We start from the raw sequence: 21,954 nt of genomic DNA, 5'->3' as shown, positions 1-21,954 counted from the left end.
CCAGCTGAGCAGGGAGAGCCAGAGAATGGGGAACTAAAGATTTGTCCTCTACAACAGCCCCTCCCAGCCAGCTGCCTGCAGAGCATGGCCAGCATGTGCTGCAGCTGGGCCAGGATTGGGACACAATGTGCCCCCAGTCAGCTCCTTTGAGCCAATGTCCTCACCCCACTCCTGGGGCTGGAGAACCCCCATGGAAACAGACCTGCACAGCCACTGTGCTTCACAGGAATTCCAGCCCCGTCCCTGGCACAGGGGCCTGGGCAGGACTGCACTGCACTTGCATACACAGGGACTGGGCAGAGCCAGCACACAGCCACTCAGAATTAAGCACTGTTTAATATACCAATAAATTACATTTTTTACAAGCAAGAATTTACAAATACATCCAAAAGTTAATATCAAAATAGACTTCATAACTTTGCCAGACAGCTAATCTCTGTACACATACATACAAGAAGAGGTAGGATTAAAGGCCTTAGAAAATGGCTTTTGGGAAGTTAGATGGACTTAAAGCAACCAAGAGTACAGCCAGAGAGGGATGTCACCTGGAGACCAGGCCCACCTTCTAGGAGGATGTGGCAAGAGCAGGATGAGTTTCCCCAAGAGCACTGCTACCAGGTTTCCACTGTATGAAAATAAAATTCCTGCTTAAACAAAGGAGAAACACCCTTTTCCTCTGAAAAGGGGTCTGTGACAAATACCTGCATGAGGGTGGGGGGTGTGTTTTGTCTTTAAGCAAAAATGAGCATCAATCTGCTCCTCTGCCCATTCTACATTCTCTCTTAAACCATCACTGCACAAGACAGACAGGCTGACTCTGCGGGTCAGTCCTTCATTCCTGGCCTTGCACTCAGCTACTTCCTGCCCTCTGACTCTCTGGGTGACAAAACAGATTCCTTTCTCCAATACAACCGTTAACAGCTCAGCTCCTCACAGGAACACTGAATGCTCAGAGCAGCACAGCACAGCTGCTGCATCCCAAACCAGCCCTGCTCCCCCTGGTTATCCATGCCTATCCAGCAGATAGGAACCCTCACTCAAGACAAAACATTCTAGTAGTGAATAGAATTCTCAGCAGAAATCCCGACATTTAATGTCCACGTGGAACTGTGTTTTCTCTCCAACCCAAACCAGCACCGTGGAGGAAGAAAAGCCGGCACGTTTTTGGCTCCTCCAGCACTTCTCTCTCCTCCCCCTGAGGAGGCTGAGCCCGGGTCAGAGCCAGCCCCGGCTCTCGGCCTCCCTTTGCACGGATGCTTGGCACTGTTCCACTGTCTGTTCCAGCTGTGCCAGCTGGCAGCAGCCCACTTCCAGCCTCTCCCTGGGAGACAGGAGAGAAAGGTTAGCAGGACACAACAGAACAGGAATCTTTACAAATACTCCTTAAATTTTCAAGGACGTTTCCATCAAACTCAAGCAGCAGCAGTGACTTTTGCATTACAGCTGCTAAATATGAGGATTTCACATAAGCTCCTTACAACAGCCAACCCACAGTGGTCATGTTCCCTTCTAGGGCAGGTAAAGTGGAACAACTGGCAAGAGAGGTCACTGACATCCACTTCCTGGAGAGATTTGGGTTTCTGGAAGGTTCAGTTCAAACCATCCTTCATACACTGATACATCCTGTACTCACACTCAAAGTAAGGATCTGGGTACGCCCCCTTATGACTGAGACCCTTTCAAAAAAGTAATCTCAACCTGATCACATATAAACACACCCTAAGTTAGGTTTCCAAAAGATTTTTTCTCAAAAGACCATTTAAAAGCTGTTCCTCAAAAAAGGGAGAAAACCCCAATCACTGAGTTCCCCAAGCACAGCCTGAGGGCTGCCAGGGCAGTCTCCAAAGCACTTGTTTTACTCTGCTGAGCACAGATTTCCACACACTGTTTTCTTTCTGCCTGTATCAATACAGCTCTAGAGCAATCAACTTGTGGGAGCAAAGCCTTTAAACTGTTTTTTATTTTTATGGTTTTTATTACTGATACAAATATTGAATGTCTCTCTTCCTGATCTTTGATCTCTCCCTGAAAACTCTGTCTCCTGATCTCGCACTCCACACACTGAATTTCACAGAAGATTCAGGGACCTAGCATGAATCCAGGCAAAGGGAAGCTACTTAGAATAATTCACCCTCCAGCCTTTCACTCAGCTGACCCTGGCCAGTGACAGCTCATTCATATCCACACAACAGCAAAAAAAAATTATCTGGCCTTTATTAGCCAGCTCAGAATTATTAAAAAAACATGATGGAATTTTAGAAACCTCCCAGAGAGCCTGGATTCACAAACCTTCAGTGACAAATTCATAAAGAAATGAGCCAGAAACCACTGGCAGAGGAAAGAGGGCTCAACACCTCACCTCCAACAGCTGAAAGTAACCATGTAGGCACTGATGCCTCATCTCCAATTTAATTTTTGTCCTCTCCTGCTCTGTGTTAATTGGGAATTAAAATTAAAAAGGGAATTTTAAAAATCCCCCATTTATTTCCCCTACACTGTTCCTACAAAGTGGGATTTTTATTGACCCAGTTTATTCCTCTCATGGTATCCTGGTAAATACAGCTGAAAAAGCTGCCTTAACCCCCAATGGGGTCAGTAACTGGCTCACCTGTACAGCTTCTGTGAAACACACGCATACAGCTCCTCAGCAGTGAATTTCAGACTGTTACTGATCTAAAACAAAGAAGAAAGAATTAATACAGTAATTTATCAGGTATGACATGACTACTACAATTACATAGTAGGAATAGCAGACACAGCTCATGTATTTCCTAACAAGCTCTCAAGCTGAGACAGTACATTAGAAAGTCATCCTGCATTTTGTAATAAATTACAAATTTCAGCTCCATTTTCTAACCAGTTCTGCACAAATCTAAAAGACCTTCAATAATTCTTCCTCCCCTCTTAATGTTACCCTATATTTTTATTTATATATACATATATAGACATATGTGCGTGTATGTCAAATGAAATAAGCTCTGACTTGCATCAATTCCAAAACAGTATGTGAAGGCCCAAACCCCAAATATATTTCCCAGTATAGCAGAGCACTGCAAGACTGAAATATGTAATATATTAAACGGAAATATTCTATTAAAAACATTAACTTCAAGGCTTTTTACTCTCAACAGTAAGTCATTCACACCAAGTGAGCACTCAGCAAACCACACAAGCAACTCAAATACCTGTTGAAATCCAACCAAAATCTATCTTTATGTTCAACAATTAACAAACAAGAGCAAAGAATCAAAATTCTTAGTGGAAATACAGTGATGAGACGTGACCTCAGAGCTACTTGAAATAAAAGCTGTAAGTGAAGTGCTCAAACACCAAAGAAAATGTCATACCTCATGTCTTCTGAGAAAGCTATAGAGGGTCCAAATATCTTGGAAACTGCTGGTTGGGGTCAAAATTCTAAAAAGTAAAAGTTTGGGGATGCTTTAAAGCAAGTACAAAAGGAATCTATGAAAGAATTAAAAAACAGGTCAGCAATTTTCAAGGGGAAAAAAAAATTACTTGAACCAAAAGGAAATTATGAACTTTCCCTTCCACTACTCTAACAGAATTAAAGAGCTTATTATTTCTGTGAAGACTTTTCTGGTGGCTTTTTCTAATTAAAAATTCCTTCCATGTTTCTGTGAGCCATTTCTGTATGAGGAGGGAGGAAACCCAGCACTAACTGAAAGCCCTTCACCAGCGAGGCCCATGAGCTCACACAGAACCACAGCAAAGGATACACAACATTCCCACCCCAGCTTTAACTCATTCCCTCCACATTCCCATGTGCAGCCCAAATGCTGCAATTCACTTGCCATTTTTGCTGCTTCTAACAATCACCAATTCCCACCCAACACTGCCAAGGGCCAATGAGATGTGGCAGCTGAAGAGAAGTGGCTTTAATGAAGCACCTTGATGGACACCCTTTTCCCAAGGCGCTGAACACAATCCAATAAAGAAGTTTGTTTTTAAGAAAATTAATTATCCTCATCTATTTAGGCAGATACAATTCAGTTCCACCCCAGTGTAACCTCATTTACATTCACCAGAAAAAGCAGAACCCACCTAAATGCTGCAAAATGTACCTTAAAAACAACATTAAAACACAAGTAACACCTTCTAAATATTAAGAAATACTGAAAAAAATCTGATTTTTAATTCTTATGTAGTTAAATCATGATTAAGATAATGACTGGACTTGGAAAAAGAAAAAAATCTTTTGGGGAAAGCTCTATTTACTTTCCCATGGGAAAGTGCCCAAATTCTCCTTTCCCTCCTCTTTGCAAGCTGTAAGCTTCATTTATAAATGAATTAATTAGGAATGGAAAAAAGCAGGAAAGCAACAGAGTAAGTTTAAAAATCCCAATTAAAAGACCCTGTGTTTGAAGCAGGCTGGAAGACCATGACACAGCACAGGATTAATTGTAACTGGAGTGTCCACTGCTTTTTCACATCATTTTTCATAGGAATTATCACCAAAAATTAGTCATGCATTCTTCCACCCCTTCTTAAGTAGCAGTACTCAAAATGTTTGCCTTAAACCTGCCAACTACAAGTCAGGAAGGGAACCAACTGGCTGCTCTGCCTAAAAACACCTCAGAGCCTTCCCTGGGCACCTCAGTCACAATTGGCCTTGGCAGCGGAAAACCCTGGCAGAGAGAAGCTGCCAGTAACCCTCTATGGAAATCCTAGGAATCCTGGCAGCTGGAACTGCACAGCAGCTCCCCTTCCCATGCAGCAGCTCCATGCTATCCAGCCCTGCCTATCACACCCAGCACCTACAGCAGCAGAAGCAGAGCATCCCAAGCCTGGGAGAGGCTGATTCCTCATGGAATCATTCCGTTCCAGTCCAGGCAGAACCTGCCTGACTACTGCCTGGATGCACAAGTGGACACAACATAAAAGCTAAGGTGTTATGAATAACCTCACCCCAGGGCCATCACAAAATTCTGGGGCAAAATCTGTCCATCCCTGTTCTTCCTGCTGTGCCAAATACACATGTATAAGTGATGGAGCTGCCAGAAGAAAACCTGGCCATGGTAGCTCTCCAGAGTAAGGATGGTGGGAACACACTATCCAGGTGGATGGACAAACTCACTGTGTCTCCAATTCTTTAGGGAAAAAAACAAATTGTGTAATTAATTATCCAAGTAACTTAATGTTCAATCCTGTACCTCATTTTATGGCCTTTGCTTGGACAATGACAATGGTTTCTGGGTTTGTATTGTGGAATGAGAAGTCTGACATTTGGCTCCAAGTTTTACAGCAGCTCCAAATAAAAAAGATTTGTTGTTTTGAGGGTAGAGCCCTTACTCCACACAGAGCTCAGGGAAGCTGCTCAGGGAAGAGCCTGCAACATAACTTACCCCGCAGATTCACAACAGGTATGAAAGAGTCTGGAGCTATCTGCAGCTAAATAGGGGCTGCAGTACCAGCTCTAGTCTGAGGATATATTCTTCTGTACAAAACGGACACATTCCTGTCTGCACAGCAATGATTTTTCAGCACCACTGCTCCCTACTGTGCTTTCATCACCTGTAGCCACCACCATATGCTATGGAAAATGGACATTTTAAGGGAAGGCATACACTGGGAAATCTGGATCTATCTGTATGACCATTGACTCTGCCACTATTACTTCATTGAATCAAGTTGCCCATGGAAGCTTCTCTGTGATAAAGTCTGCCTCAACTACAGAACTGTGTCTAGAGAACTTCCTCTAAATCAGTAATCCATGAAGCAAAGGGCTTTTACATCAAACTGTTCTAAACAGCCATGTGAACCTCAGTATTGTGACCACTACAACACTGACCACTGCTGCTGTTCCTCTCTCCACACTGCTTCAAAAGCAGAGGGTAGAAATCCATGCAAAACCTTTCCATCAGCACAACCTTGCAGAACCACACTACACCCCCGCCCTCTTTCTGTACTTCAGCTTCAACCTAAGAACTCCAGTGTGGTTCTACAGTTTTCTGAAAATATTGAGCATGTGATGTAAAGAAGAGAATGTCACAAAAAGACCCAAGAAATTACTATGGATACGTGCCACCAATTGCAGGTTAAATGCCATCTTGGGGGCAGGAGGGAGAAAGGAGACAGTCAGACTTAGTAATTTTATCTCAAGTGCTTCCCAAACCACTCCCAATGTTTCTTTATCTCCTGGCCTGTCACTTGTCTGATGACAAACACAAGGTGTAAGATACAATAATAAATAGAAATGGATAGGAAATAACTCAAAATGTGGTTCCTTACTTGTGCACAGAGAAGATCTGGGAGAAAGCAAAGCCTACTTGGAAAGCATCAGAAATGAACTTATCAAGTAGAAGTGAAAAAGCCAACCCACAACCCAAGTGGCAGTGAAAGCAGGCCAGCCTTCCAGCTGCTGCAAGACCCCATGAGGGCAGGGACAAGGGAGGTCTAGTGGGACTGTGTGCAATCCCCTGTCCCACCCAGAGGTGCCCCCAGGGTCTGTCCCACTCAGCTGTCCCTCTGTCACAGCTCAGACTGGCAGGGCTGGCACAGAACATTAACCAATTAACAAATCCAGAGCTCCATCTAAAAGGCCGGGATCTGATGGGAGAAAAGGCAGCCTCACCCATTAACAGCCCCTTTTAACCTCATTGCCTGAGTATTAAGGAAGCAAAGGAGATGGGAAATGGAAACCCCAAAGTTCCCTGTGGCCCATTACCAATTCCTCACTGTGCTGCACGGAGGGGCTGCACTGGGGTTACAGCCACCAGCACAGGGCTTGCTTCCACAGCAGCCAGCTGGGAAATTCACCAAAGCCAAGCTCGTGCTTTCTATCACTGCAGAAATGTCTCAGCTGTCAGCCCCTGCTGGCACCCCTCTCTCTACAAGCTCAAAGCACCATGGCTTTTACAACCCCGTGTTTGAAACCTTTCTGCTTTTCAAACTGCTTTAAAGGCACCACGGCGTGACCAGCTGCACAGCACCACCTCTGCCCTGCCCCTTGGGGAGCACTGCCCACTTCCAGCTCTATTTGAGCTTTATTTCTTACAGTTGTCATTAAAATGGGCACAACAGAGCATTTTAATTTGGGCCTGGCAACAGAGAAGGCTGCAGGTAAGTTCAGTTTCAGGTTTCACCTAAATGCATAAAACCATAACAATCAAACAAGTAGTGATTTGAATGTCTGACACTTTTTGAAGAGTGAGCTAATCTCAATTTTACTTCAAGAAAGAGACTATGTGCAGAGCATGATTGAAGGCAGAACTCTTCATCTAGAGACTTTACCGGGATTTTTATGGCAGAAATTATTAACTGCCACAGGAGCCTAAGGGAATGAAGACAATTTTCTACTGAGACACCAAGGAAAAGAAACCTCAATTTCTCCACTGACCACCTGCAAAAATAAAGAGGAAACAGTTTCTCTACATCTGTGGAATTATGTACTAAAACTAGTAAAATTGCAGAATGTTTTTTTAATCATTAAAATTCAGTGATCAGTTCTGATATAGTAACACTCTCCTGCACTACTGAAATCTTAAGAAATTACACTTTTAATTTACAAATGTTTAGGGAGCCCTTGACTAAACCACATTTTTCCAAACTATTGGGAGTGTGAGAGAAATTCCATTAAGATAAAACATTAGAAGAGCAGAATTCAGGCTTGTTATGCAGTTCAGTAAGAGACCAATATTTTTACAGGTGACAGCATATTAGCATAAATATTTAGGAGGCCTGTATCTAAGTGTATATGCTGTAAGCTGTGAGTGATTTTTAAGTTGGCATATGAACAAAAAATTTATCTTTTAGCCAACAGATGAAAAGAAAAAATCCAGCTTGAAATAACTGTATCAATTCACCAAAGACTGAATTTTCTTTCTTCTTTATGAACAAGGATTTTTTAACTAAAAGAAACTTGGCAGGAGACTAAGACAATGTCCAGTTCCCTAGGGCTGCATATAAAAGCTTGGAATCACAAGTTCTATTCAGCTGAGGGCAACCATCAGCCAATCTAAACCTCTATTTTATTTTAAAGGATTAACGTAAGAGACCTTAAGTATGGTACCCCAATTAACTGGTTCCAAATAATACCCAACCCAAATACAAATATAAATCAGCAGTAAGAACACTTACAAATTTTCAATCCAAAATTATTTAAAATAATGTAATGGTTTCACAGTTTTACTGGATGCTTAAATTTCAGAGGTTTCATACCCTTCGCTCATAACCAATAGTAATGGAATATAGTTAGAATATGCTAACCGTACTAATTATTCTTAATTTCAGAGCTGAAGGCTATCATTGCTGGCACGCAGAATTGTGCAATACAAACACCACTCTGCTACCAAGGCTGTTAGAGGAAGAAGCCAAGACAGAATAAAAAATCTGCATGGTGTGACAAAAGTTACCAGAACAGGGTAATGTGCCAAAAGCCGTTACTGACACATCTTCAATGAAACAGCTTTTTTTTTCCCCTTTTCTGTATCTGTATTTGTCATTAACATGTTCTGGCCATCAGGCCTGAATAGCTGGGGTACTGCCACTGGTGTAGTATTCTTTTTTATAATTAAGGGTATCATTACATTTATCTCAAAAAGCATCATCATGTTTTTCAAATTGTTTTTAACAATCTGAAAATCTAAACTTTCAATGCAGTTGAACTTTTAATATAATTTACTGGTAAAGCTTCCAAACTTTCACAAGGTATTTTCTCTCTTCTGGACAGCAGGGACCAGAAGGTACCACAGAATCAGCTGTATTTTATCACTAAAAGCTGTATTACATCCAAATATTCAAGACAAAACTTTCTCACTATTTTTAATCCAGTGCCTCCTTTCCTGCAATCATGCCATTAGATTAAGTCACTGAGAGGCATTTTTTCAAAAATCAAGAAAAAAAAAAATACACTGCAAGGTCAGTTTTACAGCAAAATTGAAGTGAGATGGTTCTGCCTATGGCAGGGGGTGGAACAAGATGAACTTTAAGCTTCCTTCCAGCCATTCCTTCCCCAGCCATTCTGATTCTATGAAAACTTCTGAATTTTTGCTTTAATACTCTGTAATATTCATAAAACTGCAATGAGACATTAACCTAGCTCCTGGCTCTTTGGAAAAGCTCCTCAGAACTCTCAAATTCTCTTAAATCCCTCCACTCAAGACAAATGCAGCAAATTCTGGATGCAAATCCTCCTCATTTCTTGCTCCACGATGCCACCTGCTGCGAAGAGCAGGAATTTCCAAAGTGTCCAGGAAAACGACTCCATTGCAACAATCAGCCTGTGTATTTCAGTTTTTACTTTTACAGAGCTCTCCCATACAAAGAAAACCAACAGTTTTCGATGAAACACCTCTGCAACACAAAAATAACCATCCTGAATATTCCATAGTCCCATTTAATCTCATCCACCACATCTATAAAGTGATACCACAGGATCTGTTGCAAAAACTTCAGCATTGGAATGAAGAGAGCAAAGTTTAGCAGTAACCTGCTTTATTGAAACCATTTCCTTAGAGGGTAAAAAACTCACCAGCAATAAATTCAATCCAGTGGCACACAGCTGCTCAAGCTCACACTTCTATCCATATTTGTCTGCTTCTAATTTTATAATATTTTGATTATTTATATTTGAAAGAGACTGTAATTCTTTGAATGGACCTGTATTTCACTGCCATGAAAAAAGGACTAAGCCAAGACCATACAGGAGATTCCTTATTCTTCCTGAAACTTTCAAGTTTTTGAGCTGTAAAAAAAACGGCAGAGGCATGGGGCTCCCCCTGCCAGAGGGCAGGGTTAGGAGGGATACTGGGAAAGAATTGTTCCCTGTGAGGGTGGGAAGGTTCTGGCACAAGGTGCCCAGAGAAGCTGTGGCTGCCCCTGGATTGTCGCTAAAGGACACAGAATGATTCACATGGACACATCTCAATGGTATCAGAGTAAAAGAAGTAACTTTATGTTCTGACTCCAGTATTTATAGATTCTTGACAATGACCAGGGTTTGGATAACTAAATTACCACCTTCCCAATCACACTGGTCATGTGAAACGTCCATCAAAGATGTTTCTTAGAAGGAATGTGTAAACATTTATGTTTACAGTTACTTTCCTGGGAAAGTAACTAAAACTAGGAAAACAAGATCAGAAGGTTTAGTTTTCAGGGTGACACTGGATCCCTGGAAGTATCTAAAGCCAGATTGGACAGGGCTTGGAGGAAGCTGGGATAGTGGAAGGTGTCCCTGCCCATGGCAGGGGTGGCACAGGATGGGCTTTAATATCCCTCACAACTCAAACCATTCTGAGATTCTGTGATTCTATGAGGACAGAGGGAATATTATCCTGCCTAAAGAGAGAATGCAGCTGATTGTTGTTGTTATGGCTGTCACGAAGAACACCTGAACTGGGAATAGCAAAGCCCCAAAACTTTATATCCTTCACTCTATTGGAACTTTGCCCCCCATCTGAGCGGGCCTCACATTTGAAACACAGATGCCCTGAATTATTCAAAGTTCCTGCCATCAGAACTGATGTAATAATCATCACCATTAATAGCTCCACTTACACCTCATTAGAGGTGATTTGGTGGTCAAATGGTGGAAAACAAATCCCAGACACAGAAGGCAATTCCCTACAAGAGATCTCCGCGTCTGCAACTCTTTCATGATATTTTGTTACCAATGATGCAAGGCAGCCTTGACAGCAGGATTTTTACTGCAAATCGTGTCACCAAGCACACAGAATAAAGAGTGGTTTGGTGCTGAAATATTTCAGATTTTTGTGACTTCAGGTGCTTGTCACACCTTTTGCACCCAGCTGCAGTGCTTACCTGCCAATGCCCTCACGGATGTCCTTCACTGCTGCCAACAGCTTCTGCAGGCCAAAAAAAGCCTCCTCAAATGAGGCCTTGGAAGCCATGGTCACTGCACTGGGGTCCAGCTTCTGGAACAGCTCAATACTGAAATTCAAAAGAAATAAAGTAGAGACAGAAAAACAGTTAATAAAAAAGCTCAGAATTCAGAGAAACACAGTGTCTATTTTGTGCTTGTATTTTGTCTATTAAAGCAAAAAGGTCAAATATAAATCACACTATCTAAAACAGTCTCAGAATAAATGGCAACGCAGAAATGGAGTTATCACTGATGATTAGCTGAGTCCTTACAGACCATCAGAAATGGAGTTTCTTTGTGCTTGGTTGACTCAGAGCCCCTCCTTGGAAAAGATTCCAGACTAAGACAACAAAAAGAGAACACAGTACCTATTTGGATTTTATCAAAAGATATGGCATTGCAGTGAGTTTCCAGCAGATTTTTCAAAAATAACCAAAATAAAAGCAATGGTAAAACATCTAGATGGAAGAGAAGGTAATTTCTTGCAATTCTCAGTTTACATGAGAAAGGAAATTCATTAGATTCTGCATTTCAGAAAGTGAAGAATTTTGCTTAAAAACAAAATGTTTACTATTTTAAATTGATTTTCAAGTTTTAAAATAGGATATAGAATTTTGCATAAGCCAGTAGATTTCCACTAGGTTTGGAAAGAAAATAACCACAAGAATATTAAGATCTTAGATGCTATTTTATGGAAAAATACAAGATTTTCATGGATGTCTCACACTTGTGGGGTTTTTAACTTTATTTTCCAGGGCAACTCATTTCAGCTGCTGCACAGAAAAAGAGCAGCAGACTGACATAACAATTTGCATGCTCCCAACTCTTGTGTGACTGGTGTGTGATATTTTTTTTTTCTTTTTTCTTTTTTTTTGGAAGGGGTCAATTTAGATTAATTACAGGGTAAAAAATCTGTTTCTAAAGTGCGCTTCTTTGAAAGTTATCTAAGGTTATGTATTAGTTCTGAGCCCCTTTAGCAAGCTGTACCTGTACAAGTTCATGGTGTTCCAAACACCTTCCAGGACTGACCAGATTTCCTGGTGCCTGTTTTCCTGAGCCACATGAAAGGTGGGATGTAGCTCTTTTTCCTCAGTGCTTTGCAGACTGGGCATCGTGGCTTCCATTCTTTCACATGCAGCATTTTCTGAAAGAACCATGATGTCTTCTGATAAATCCTGCTCACTGTCTGCCCTCACCTTATAAAACAGTTCAGCAAACAAATAATCAATGTATTTGGTTCCCAACTTCATAAAACCAGAATCTACATATTTCTACAGATTTTTTTTTTAAAGCAATGCTCAAGAAATCAAGGCTGAACTCTTTGAGTCACCTTGGTTACAGTCTCTGCATCCAAAGCCTCTCTTGATGGTTTGGGTTGGGAGGGACCTTAAAGCCAATCCAGTGGCATCCCCTTGCACAGGCAGGGACCCCTTCCACCATCCCAGCTTGCTCCAAGCATCCAACCTGGCCTTGGACACTTCCAGGGATCCAGGGGCAGTCACAGCTACTCCAGGCACCCTGTGCCAGAGCCTCACCACCCTGACAGGGAGGAATTTCCTTCCTGACAGGTTTTCAGACACAGCCTGATTCTCATGACAGCAGAACCTCAGGTTCAGGGCTGACTGCATTGCACAGAGGTCCCAGCACAAGTGACTCCTGACCTTCTTTCTTTCCCCTTCAGCCTTTTCCAAGGACACCAAGAACACTTTACAGCTGTTCTGACCTATCTTCTTTCCCATAAATCCAAATATTTCATCCACGCTCATGACTCCAGTTTTTATGCCATTACATACAGAACTGACAGTAACCATAAAGCAAGACAGTTGGAATTTCCTACACAGCAACTAAGAGCTGAGCTGGGAATGAAGACCAACTTCTGAGAACACAAAAAGGTGTCAGGACAACCCCCAGTAACCATCACAAACCACAAGGGATACAAGAGAGTCCCTTCTTCAGCTACAAAGACAAAGAAAGCTGAAATAACACACTTAAGAACAGCAGTATGGGATCCATGTCAGAAGGAAAAACAGCAAGTTTAATCTCTAAGGCACATCAGATACAAATGTAATAGCAAACTAAGAGAAAATAATGGCTTTCAGTCACCCTTCCAATACTAACATGTTTATATTAGGGAAAAAATGTATCAGCAGATATTCACTGCATGAAAATTAAAGTCAGAGTCTCTTCCTTTAGAAAACACTCCAGCAACATTTCCTGGAGTAATCAGTGGAAATGATGGGAATAATTAAGAAATCTAAGCCAGGTTTGGAACGCAGAACAACTCCAGGATGGGGTGAGGTGGACAAACACCAAAGCTGTCATTACCTCCCCAAGGGTCTCACACAGTTTTGTCACTTCAGCATAAGCCTGGGGCAGGACACCATTGTAGTCTGACCTGCAGCTGAAAGCATGGAGCAGGTTTTTGGATTCCTGGAGCAGGATACACACTGTTGAGGAGTCAAATGGCTTATCTGGTGTTTAGACATTAATGTAAGAGAGGAAAAAAAAAAAAAAAAAAAGTTAGGCTTTAACAGTCTTGGCAGGCAAATTTAATACACAAATACCTAGATTAACAGAAGCACATGAAAAGCCAAGGAAAATGGTTCAGAAGCATCAGGTACAACAATCTCAGAGAAACACGCATGAGATTGCTCACTCCTTAACCAAGTCTTCCAAATTTATCCTGGGATCTTGCACAAGGATCAACTGGCGTATCTAAAATAATTCTGCAGAACAGCAATATCCCAAAGAGGTAGAACCAAGAAATGACAGGCTATCCTGACTGGGAAGAGACACACCAGGAACACTGAGTCCAACCCCTGGCCCTACACAGACACCCCAACAATCCCATCCTGTGCACCCCTGGGAGCATTGTCCAAACACTCCTGGAGCTCTGGCAGCCTTGGGGCCGTGTCCATTCCCTGGGGAGCCTGGGCAGTGCCCACCACCCTCTGGGGGAGTTCACCAGGTCTATCTGTCAAAATCAAATGCTCAAAGACATCTTTAAACAAATAGAAGGTTTGTGGGGCTTTTTATTTGGTTGGCTTCTTTTTAAAACAAACCTCCCTGCCCTCACATACCACATTAAATATCCTTTGCCACTCCATAATTTTTGACAAATGCAGATAATTTGGTCACATGTAACATGGGACCAAAGGAGGGAAAAGGATTATTTGTTTTTTAAAAATAACTCAGAACTTTTCGTGACCATTAATACACCCAGTTAATTCTATAACTCAAACCAGAACAGGGAGGCTTTTCACAAGTTTACAATTATGTTCTCAGGGACTGTTACCTGCATAAAGGTGTTTAGAAAGATATTCAATGGTTGAAAGTAAACTCCTTGGCACCACATAACCAAAAACAGCTATCCAGTGTTTTTTGTAACATTTCAGCAGATTTGCCAAGGTCCATGGTGGCTTCAGATACAGGATCTGGAAAAGAGTACGTTATAAATTCAAAGGCTGGTTTTCATTTCAACATATTCCTATACATTCCACAACAGCTCTGTTCTTCAAGAATGTGATGATTTGTGACTGCTGAAGGAGAATTTCAGTGATTCCTCAGAAATAAGACCATGTCCAGATTTAAACAAGTTTATCTATTAATAAAGATTTGATTCAGCAGCACTATGGTTAAACAGTGATGCTTATTCAGAAGCAATGCACAATCAATCAGTCTTATGATCTCTGGTTCCCCGTTCCTCAAAAACTCTTAATACTTTGATTTATCTCAAAACTGATCTAATGAGTTACTTGTGCACAAAAGCCAACAGTAACAAGAACAAAAAGAACAACAGTAAATATGCCTTTGATTTTCCAGTACTGTTACAAAATAAAAATAAACTCTGTGACTATTTATACATGAAATAAAACACATGTATTATAAAAAAATTGAGAATTCACTACTATCAAGTGAAACTACTGTTTGAAGAGATACTAAAAGAAATTAACTAAGTGAACAGAGAAATGATTAAAAGCTTAGCAGCTAATCAGGACAGCGTGGGAAACAACAGTCACCCCATGATTTTCGGGGATTTTTAAAGCCACAGACACTTATCTGCAATAAATTTAAACTCTTAACAACCCCCCGCAGCTAAAAAATGGAATCTGAAGTAAAACATGGATGATTTGAAAGTGTCTTGTACATGGGTATTTATCTTCTGCAAACAAGACTTTTGAAAGCATGTTTAGAGGCTCTCATTACTTCTCTTGTCACATTCTATATCTGCACTGGAATCAGTTTAGCTGTGAACAGTTTTATCCACATCTGTTCTGGTGGGGAAGAAATGCCTGCAAGAAATGCTCCAATATTATCCAGAACATGACAAAATGACTTCTTGCATGATGTATTTACACTGCAGGGATTTACTTGACTAGAAAAGCTGAAATAGAATTTTAATGCCACTAATAAAAAGAATTCTGAAACTTCACACTGATAAACCACCACCCATTACTGTGTCATTAAAATTCTAACTAACTACTGCACATGTTGCACACTAGTGGTCAAACAGAATAATCTTGCTATAAAATGAAATATTAAAAGCAAACACTAAGCTGTTTCCTGTCAATGATATCAGGGACCTGGGATGACTTGGGTTTGGCTTGGCACAGGTATTAATAGCAATAAAATACCAAGGACATTCAAACCTCTCAATAATCAAAATATCAAGCAAGATGATCTAAGAAACTACCTCCATCCACAGGTTTCCAAAGGCAAGTTTCATTTCAGTCTCCAAAATACAAGACAAAGCTTCTCCTAAGTTCCTTTCAAGGTCTGGAAGCACATTTGGGAATTGCGTAGCATTTCCTCTTCTCTTCCCAAATTCTGTATCTGTCAAACCAATGACACCAAAGGCATTTATTGAAACTGGGTTTATACTCAAAAACTCATGTTGATGGTACATGAAGAATTAGTCCCCATAAATAAGGACAGACTGTACTTTAGTTTATAAAGCAGATGTGCTAGACCTAATTAAGTTTCAAGTATTTCTAGTTATACCCACTTTTACTGTATTTTTAATTAAGAGCTACTAACCAAGAAGGTTAATTTCCCTGGAGTATTACTCATTAGTGATCTTACTTCACATTTCTTTTCTCCTTAAATAATTTAGATCATATACAGCCAACAGGGTTATCAGCAAGCACAAGAGGATCACTTCCGAGCTCCACAAGCTGTACCTGTATCTTTGGAAAAATGGAAAAACCTCTTTCTATCACCCTGAAACTAGAGCCATTGGATTTTTTAGAACATTGTTTATTTTCCTTTTTGATTGTTTAGAATATTGTTCATTTTCTTTTTCTTTTTTAAAGGAGAAAGGGTGAGATGTTGCCTTGATACTTAAAGCCTTCTGATAATGTTTTCATAGTTTTAGTTACTTTCCCATGAAAGTAACATAAACATAAGTTGTTTATCACATTCCTTCTAAGAAATGTCTTTTGATGGGCGTTTCACATGACTGGTGTGTTTGGGAAACTGGTAACTTAATTATCCAATCCCTGGTCATTGTCGAGAATCTATAAATACTGGAGTCAGAGAATAAAATTTCCTCTTTCCTGTTCTGACACTGAAGAGGCGTTTGTGTGAATCATTTTGTGTCCTTTAGCGACATCCTTCAGTCCCAGGAAGTTCAGGTCACCTTTTAAATTACCCTAACACAGGAAATTAATGCAGTGTTTTTATTATAAAATAAAAATATATCATATTTAAATTTCTTAGAACTCTGAGACAGATGGTTTAATTAATGTCTCAAACTTTCAGAAAACCTTTGAAAAAACCTTCCCTTAACAAAAAACTTTCCTAAGGATTCAGAGCATAGGAAAACCGAAGGTACAATAGCAACTGTTCTTCCTCTACCCCACTGGTTTTCACACATTCACCAGCATATTCCACAGACTCACCCTGCTTTGGCTGCTGCAGCTCCTCAGAGTTCTGGGGCCTATGTGCATTCACATTCTGCAGAGCAGTGACTAGATCAGCTTTGCAGAATGCCTTGATCTCACTCACAATGGCTTTATTACACAAATTTTTATCATCCCTAGAAAAGAATTGTTGTCAAAGAAGGAATAAAAGCAGCACATTGAAAAAACCTGTATTTGGAAAACTTATTTTGTGAACTTCATTTTATAGACGAAGTTCTCTTTCTCACGCAATCAGAAATTAAACCAGAAAATTAAGTAAAAATAAGAAACATAATGAAAAGTGTTTCAGGGTCTAGATTTAAGAAAACAATAGCTATAATTACTACAGCAGTGATGCTTAGTTGCTATGATCTCAGAAAGCAAACCAGGCAATAATTCTAAGACAGTACTATCTTATTTGATGGCTACTGTTAATTCTCTTTGTTGAGATCCTTTTTTAACTATTCTGCTGGCCAAATCATTATCCCAGATGCCACTCTGAGGTTCTGCTCCAGCAGAACAACTTTAAAAATCCAGGACAAAATTGCATCCCAGTACTTTCTCAAAAATTTTCACTGCTTATATTGGTAGAGAATAAAGGGATTTTTGGATGAAAAGTAGTTCTGAACTCAACTCCTGCTTTTTGATCAGTGAAACCTAGAATCACCATCACTATCCTATGCATACAATGACTGAAACAGCATTTTCAGCAGCCACCCATGTCAACTTGAACAACACAAATGGTGCCCAGAGTTTTAACCCCACTCACTGAACTGTGCAGGAACTGGCTCTAGTCAAGACCAGAGCAAGTAGAGCCAAGGAGTATTAGTCCATCAAGCTGGCTTCACCTGCTCATATCAAATTCAGAATCTATACCCAGAGGTCAGCTGTTATCCTCACAAACAGGAACAGCAGCAAATCCATCCCCACCTTCCTTCTTTCTAAGATTAACCCCTTGTTTGCTTCTGCTCACCTGGCTGAGAACAGGGGTAGTCTCTAACTGAATATCAACCTTTAATTTACATATTCTTTCCTATTTTGCAAATTCAGTAATACTTTTTATGAGAAACCAGAATAAAATCTGAGAAACCTACGCTTTAACAAGTTTTAGAATTGAATATTGAGTAAGCTGAATTCTATTTCAGGCCTCAAGCTCAGGAAGGTGATTCAATCTCCAATTGTAGTTTATTATATCCTTCTACTCTAGCTTTTAAGAGGGTGATTGCCCTTCCAAGAGCTTAGTTCAGAAACTATTTCTTTAAGCCCTGATTTGAAAGCAGTGTAGCAGGAAAGCTAAAAGCACCAAGGAACTCACGTGCAGAGGACAACAAGAGCTTGTGGGAAGAGCTTCTGGTACTGCAGGCAGCACTGCAGGACACGGTCATCATTGTTCTCATCACTCAGCCCATCTGCAAAGGCAGTGCAGACACAGTTGAGGGATGTGGGCACAACTCAGCCTCTCAAACACCTCAGTGCACTCATGATGCTCTTTGTATATTTAACACTCCCCACACAAAGATGCAAGTGTAACGTGAAAGTGAGAAACTGGTAAAACAATAGTGAAGACATTCACATGCCACAGCCTTGGATACACTCTGAAGGCTGCTGTAAAAAATTAGCTCATTTTAATTAGCAAACAGCAGAGTGAAGAAACCTCCATCAAATTCAGAATTCTAAGGTTGCCACTAGGTGAAGTGCAAGGATGAAGTACCCAGCACAAATGGATTACACATGTATTACACATTTTTTGAGAAGCCAGTTGCATGGATTGCCCCCACAGTTTGGAATCCTGGCTCTTGAGACACTTGTAGATGAACTGCACTGCAGGGATAGCTTTGTCCCGAACATGCTGCAACATTCTCCCCTTCTTCAAGTTGTCCAGCTCTTGCAGGACGACCCAAGGAATTATTAATGCAAGTCTATCAACTCCTGGAAGAAAAAAAACCCACCACCAATAAACAAAGGTATTTGCAGGAGTGACACAAACTACTACAGAGAACCTTCAATTCAAGCATCATAGTTACGCAAGTTCACACCTTTTTGCCAATAGTTTTCATAATCCTTGCTCAAGAGAATCTACCATTCAAAAAAGAGCTGACTTCCCTCTTTCTAATCTAACCTCAATCTGGCACTCCACTGATTACATGGAAAAGTGACTATACTAGACAAACAGAAGGGAGACACAATTTTAATCAGCAGAATACTTTGACAATATTATGACACATTTGCAGCAATTATCTTGGCACACACCCACTCTAAGATGTTGCAGCAAGGTGAAACAGCAGCTGCACACACCTGAGTGACCACAGCAGTCACTGTGCCAAAACAAGCAGCAAAAAAAAGCAGCAAGGGCTTGTGTTCATTGCCAACCAGCACTCCTAAACCAGGAACAGGAAGTGTGGATACTGGACCATGGTTTTGTTTGTAGGTAAGTATGGGCTGAACTTTTAAGCTTTTATATGAAATACAGAGTAAATCAGAAGTTTAATGACTGTTCTGTTGGTCCTCCCATGACAAATATTTCAACCATTTTCTTTCTCATTCACATTTTAAGAACAGAATTTTGAAAAAATTCATTAATAACCATCTACTTTGTAATAAATAGGCTGGGTATCAGCAGCCTTCTCAACATAGTGGGTCTGGTGCAGAATTAGAAACTGGGAGTTGCAGTACTCTAAAAAGGCATCTCAGTGTACATAAGACAACACCATTCCTAATCTGGGAGAAGAAATACAGTCTGACACACTCCTGAAAATCACTCAGGCCCTAAGGAAAGGTATTTTCCAAGTGGCTGGAGTAAGTGTATTCATTAGCTGAAAGCATCAAAGCGCCCTAAGCATTCTGACAGATTCCAGATATACCTACCAAGAACTGACATGCATGAAACTAATCCTGCAAATATTAAATAACCAACAGCTTCCCAGCATATTAGAGGCAGATATTAGCACCAGGGTCTGCATTCTCAGTTCCTGAGAAATTGCTCAGTTCTGCCACCTTTACCAAGACAGAAACAAAGCACTGCATGACTGCTCAACACTTTTTGGACTATATTTCTAGAAAAATAAATGCTAAAAGGAGATAAGGAATCAGTTATCACTAGTAAGGGGTTAAATGATTAGATTATGTTCTTAGAAAGGGTTAAGACTTATTTACCACTGAATTCAAGCATATTCCTGGGAATATCTGCCATGATTCTCTGCAGGTACATGGGTTATAAGCACAGTAGGTTCTGGTTCCACAGCTGAAGCTTCCCTAAGATGCAGCTCGTTTGGGTTCACAGAACCAAGCTCTCAAGCGTGTGCCTTCCACCTCTGCATGCAACCTAGTGCCTTTTTAAGGAGCCCAGGGCTTAGTTTCCTTCAGGTTGCCTGAAGCTCTTACAGCATATGTTTTTCTTACAATGTCTTGCTCATCAGAACATATTTACATACCTAGTATATCCTCAGATTTCAGGGATTTCACAAACTCAAGGTGACTAATCATTATATTTGTGTCAATCACCACTAGGATGTTCAGACCAGAACTAGAAGACCCTAGGGGAAAAGAAGAGAAAAAAGAGAAAACGGCAGAAATAATCAGTTGTGTGCTCCCTACTCAGACCATTAATAACTAATTACTTGTTGCAACTAGAAAGCAAAGCAGATCCAATCATAACATACCAGCAGAAATATTTAAATCCTGTTCTGGAAGATCTATCTCCATGCTTGTAAGTTCTCCACAGGTCTGTACTACAGAAAGGGCCATCCTCTTCTCCACACGAGCAACATGCAGGTCTTCAACTATCTGCATCTACAGTGAGAAAATGTGCATGTGTGCAATCCATTGAAAGGAATCACTTCATAATTATTAGCCAAAAAAATACTTTTGCACTAAAACTGTTAAAATTGTCTCAAAATGATGTCTGAAAAATTTTAAGTCAGTACAGGAAATGTAAATCCACGAAAACTTCTCCATATGCTCCACTAAAGATATCCAAAATATGGACTAGAAAGATTTATGACCTTTCTACATGGTATTCAAAAACTTTGCTATATTTTTTTTGCTACACAAACTGGAAGCTTCCTAACAAGCACTTCTTAAAAAGTATGTCTGTCTTCCAACTAAAAAGTTAGAGGATGAAAAATGAGATAGCTGAAGCATGTGAGCAACTATGAAGGCCCTTTTGTTGCACATGGTAACAGAAAGACACTCTTTAGCTCAGAAAGTTCCTGATTAGCAGCACTTCAGCAAGTTTGCTTAGTCTTTTAAATAAATGCTCCACATTTGAGTGTAGATGAACCAGCAATGCCAAATACTAGGAAAGGTCACGGAATTTCCCATTAGACAACCTCAGTGCCCTTGGTCTTTAAGACAACTCAGAACTATTAAATGAAAGCATTACCAACCTCTTGGTCTGTTTCTGTGCTCTGATTGTCATGAAGGGGTGGAAAGTCTTCAGAGCTCTGTAGGGAGAATTAAAAACACCACAAATATACACTCTACCAATATCACAAAATATTAAGGAATACTGAGGTACAAGGGATACCCATGTCAGGAGTTCTGGAATATAGCCCTACAGGGTTAAACAAGTCCCTCACTCACCTTTGGGACAGGCACAGGCTTTGTGACCTCACTTCCCTGGCAGAAGTCAGATGTGCAAGGGACCTTCTAGAAACAAACAGGAACAGAAGAACGACACATGTCTTAGAAAGCTTTTTAGAGAACACTGGGGATTCCCGAGTGAATAGGGAACAAACTACAGTTCTTAGCATCCACTTAGCATCCAGCATCCATTAGTATCATTTCAATAGGGCTTAGATGAGTGGCTTTCTTTTAAATAACTAACAGTGGATTACACAGCAAATTCCATCTGAACATTAACCCCCACCTTTCTTCACATTGAAGGTGCTTGACCAGGCTGCCCAGAGAGGTTGTGGACTCTCTATCCTTTATCCTGGGCAACGAGGCAACCAGCTCTGGCTGACCCTGCTTGAGCAAGGGGGTTGGTGTTTCAACCTCAATGACTCCCCAGCTTTGTATGTAATAACTCTTACCATACACAAAAAATGCTCACACTACTGTAACACAAACTGGAATCTCCAAGGTTGCTGGGCATTTACACCAGAACAGAAAAAAAAAACACTCGGATGCTCAAGATCCAGCTCGTGTTTGGCTCTGCACCTCAACCTGAGCTTAGAAACAAACCCATCACAGACAAAAGGGAAGTTCACA

At 40.7% G+C, this 21,954-nt stretch overlaps 1 protein-coding gene across 8 annotated transcripts in view; it reads right to left on the bottom strand.

Annotated features, from left to right (window-relative positions):
* Window positions 1-317: 317 nt before the first annotated feature.
* Window positions 318-21,954, bottom strand: part of SWT1 (SWT1 RNA endoribonuclease homolog) — a 26,656-nt gene continuing 5,019 nt past the window's right edge. For 5 of the 8 annotated variants that reach the window (XM_005531311.3, XM_014260012.2, XM_014260010.2 and 2 more), the window contains 15 exons: window positions 21,325-21,390; window positions 21,129-21,185; window positions 20,403-20,532; window positions 20,175-20,276; window positions 18,484-18,672; window positions 18,059-18,152; window positions 16,744-16,880; window positions 15,537-15,676; window positions 14,139-14,277; window positions 13,169-13,314; window positions 11,831-12,039; window positions 10,783-10,911; window positions 3,348-3,414; window positions 2,609-2,673; window positions 318-1,321 (listed from right to left, as the gene is read on the bottom strand). In XM_005531311.3, the coding sequence (XP_005531368.1) occupies window positions 1,216-1,321; window positions 2,609-2,673; window positions 3,348-3,414; window positions 10,783-10,911; window positions 11,831-12,039; window positions 13,169-13,314; window positions 14,139-14,277; window positions 15,537-15,676; window positions 16,744-16,880; window positions 18,059-18,152; window positions 18,484-18,672; window positions 20,175-20,276; window positions 20,403-20,532; window positions 21,129-21,185; window positions 21,325-21,390 (1,776 nt within the window). In that variant the 3' untranslated portion in view covers window positions 318-1,215. Of the gene's footprint in view, window positions 1,322-2,608; window positions 2,674-3,347; window positions 3,415-10,782; window positions 10,912-11,830; window positions 12,040-13,168; window positions 13,315-14,138; window positions 14,278-15,536; window positions 15,677-16,743; window positions 16,881-18,058; window positions 18,153-18,483; window positions 18,673-20,174; window positions 20,277-20,402; window positions 20,533-21,128; window positions 21,186-21,324; window positions 21,391-21,954 lie in introns of those variants that run through there. The other 3 variants (XM_088060325.1, XM_014260013.2, XM_014260014.2) reach the window with 3 other exon arrangements.

The sequence above is a fragment of the Pseudopodoces humilis genome, chromosome 10 (assembly GCF_049639895.1).
Source record: "Pseudopodoces humilis isolate 2021_Gansu_Grassland_sample_001 chromosome 10, ASM4963989v1, whole genome shotgun sequence".
Lineage (NCBI taxonomy): Eukaryota > Metazoa > Chordata > Aves > Passeriformes > Paridae > Pseudopodoces > Pseudopodoces humilis.
Note: the sequence above shows the minus strand (reverse complement) of the source record. Positions and strands in the feature narration are given on the sequence as shown.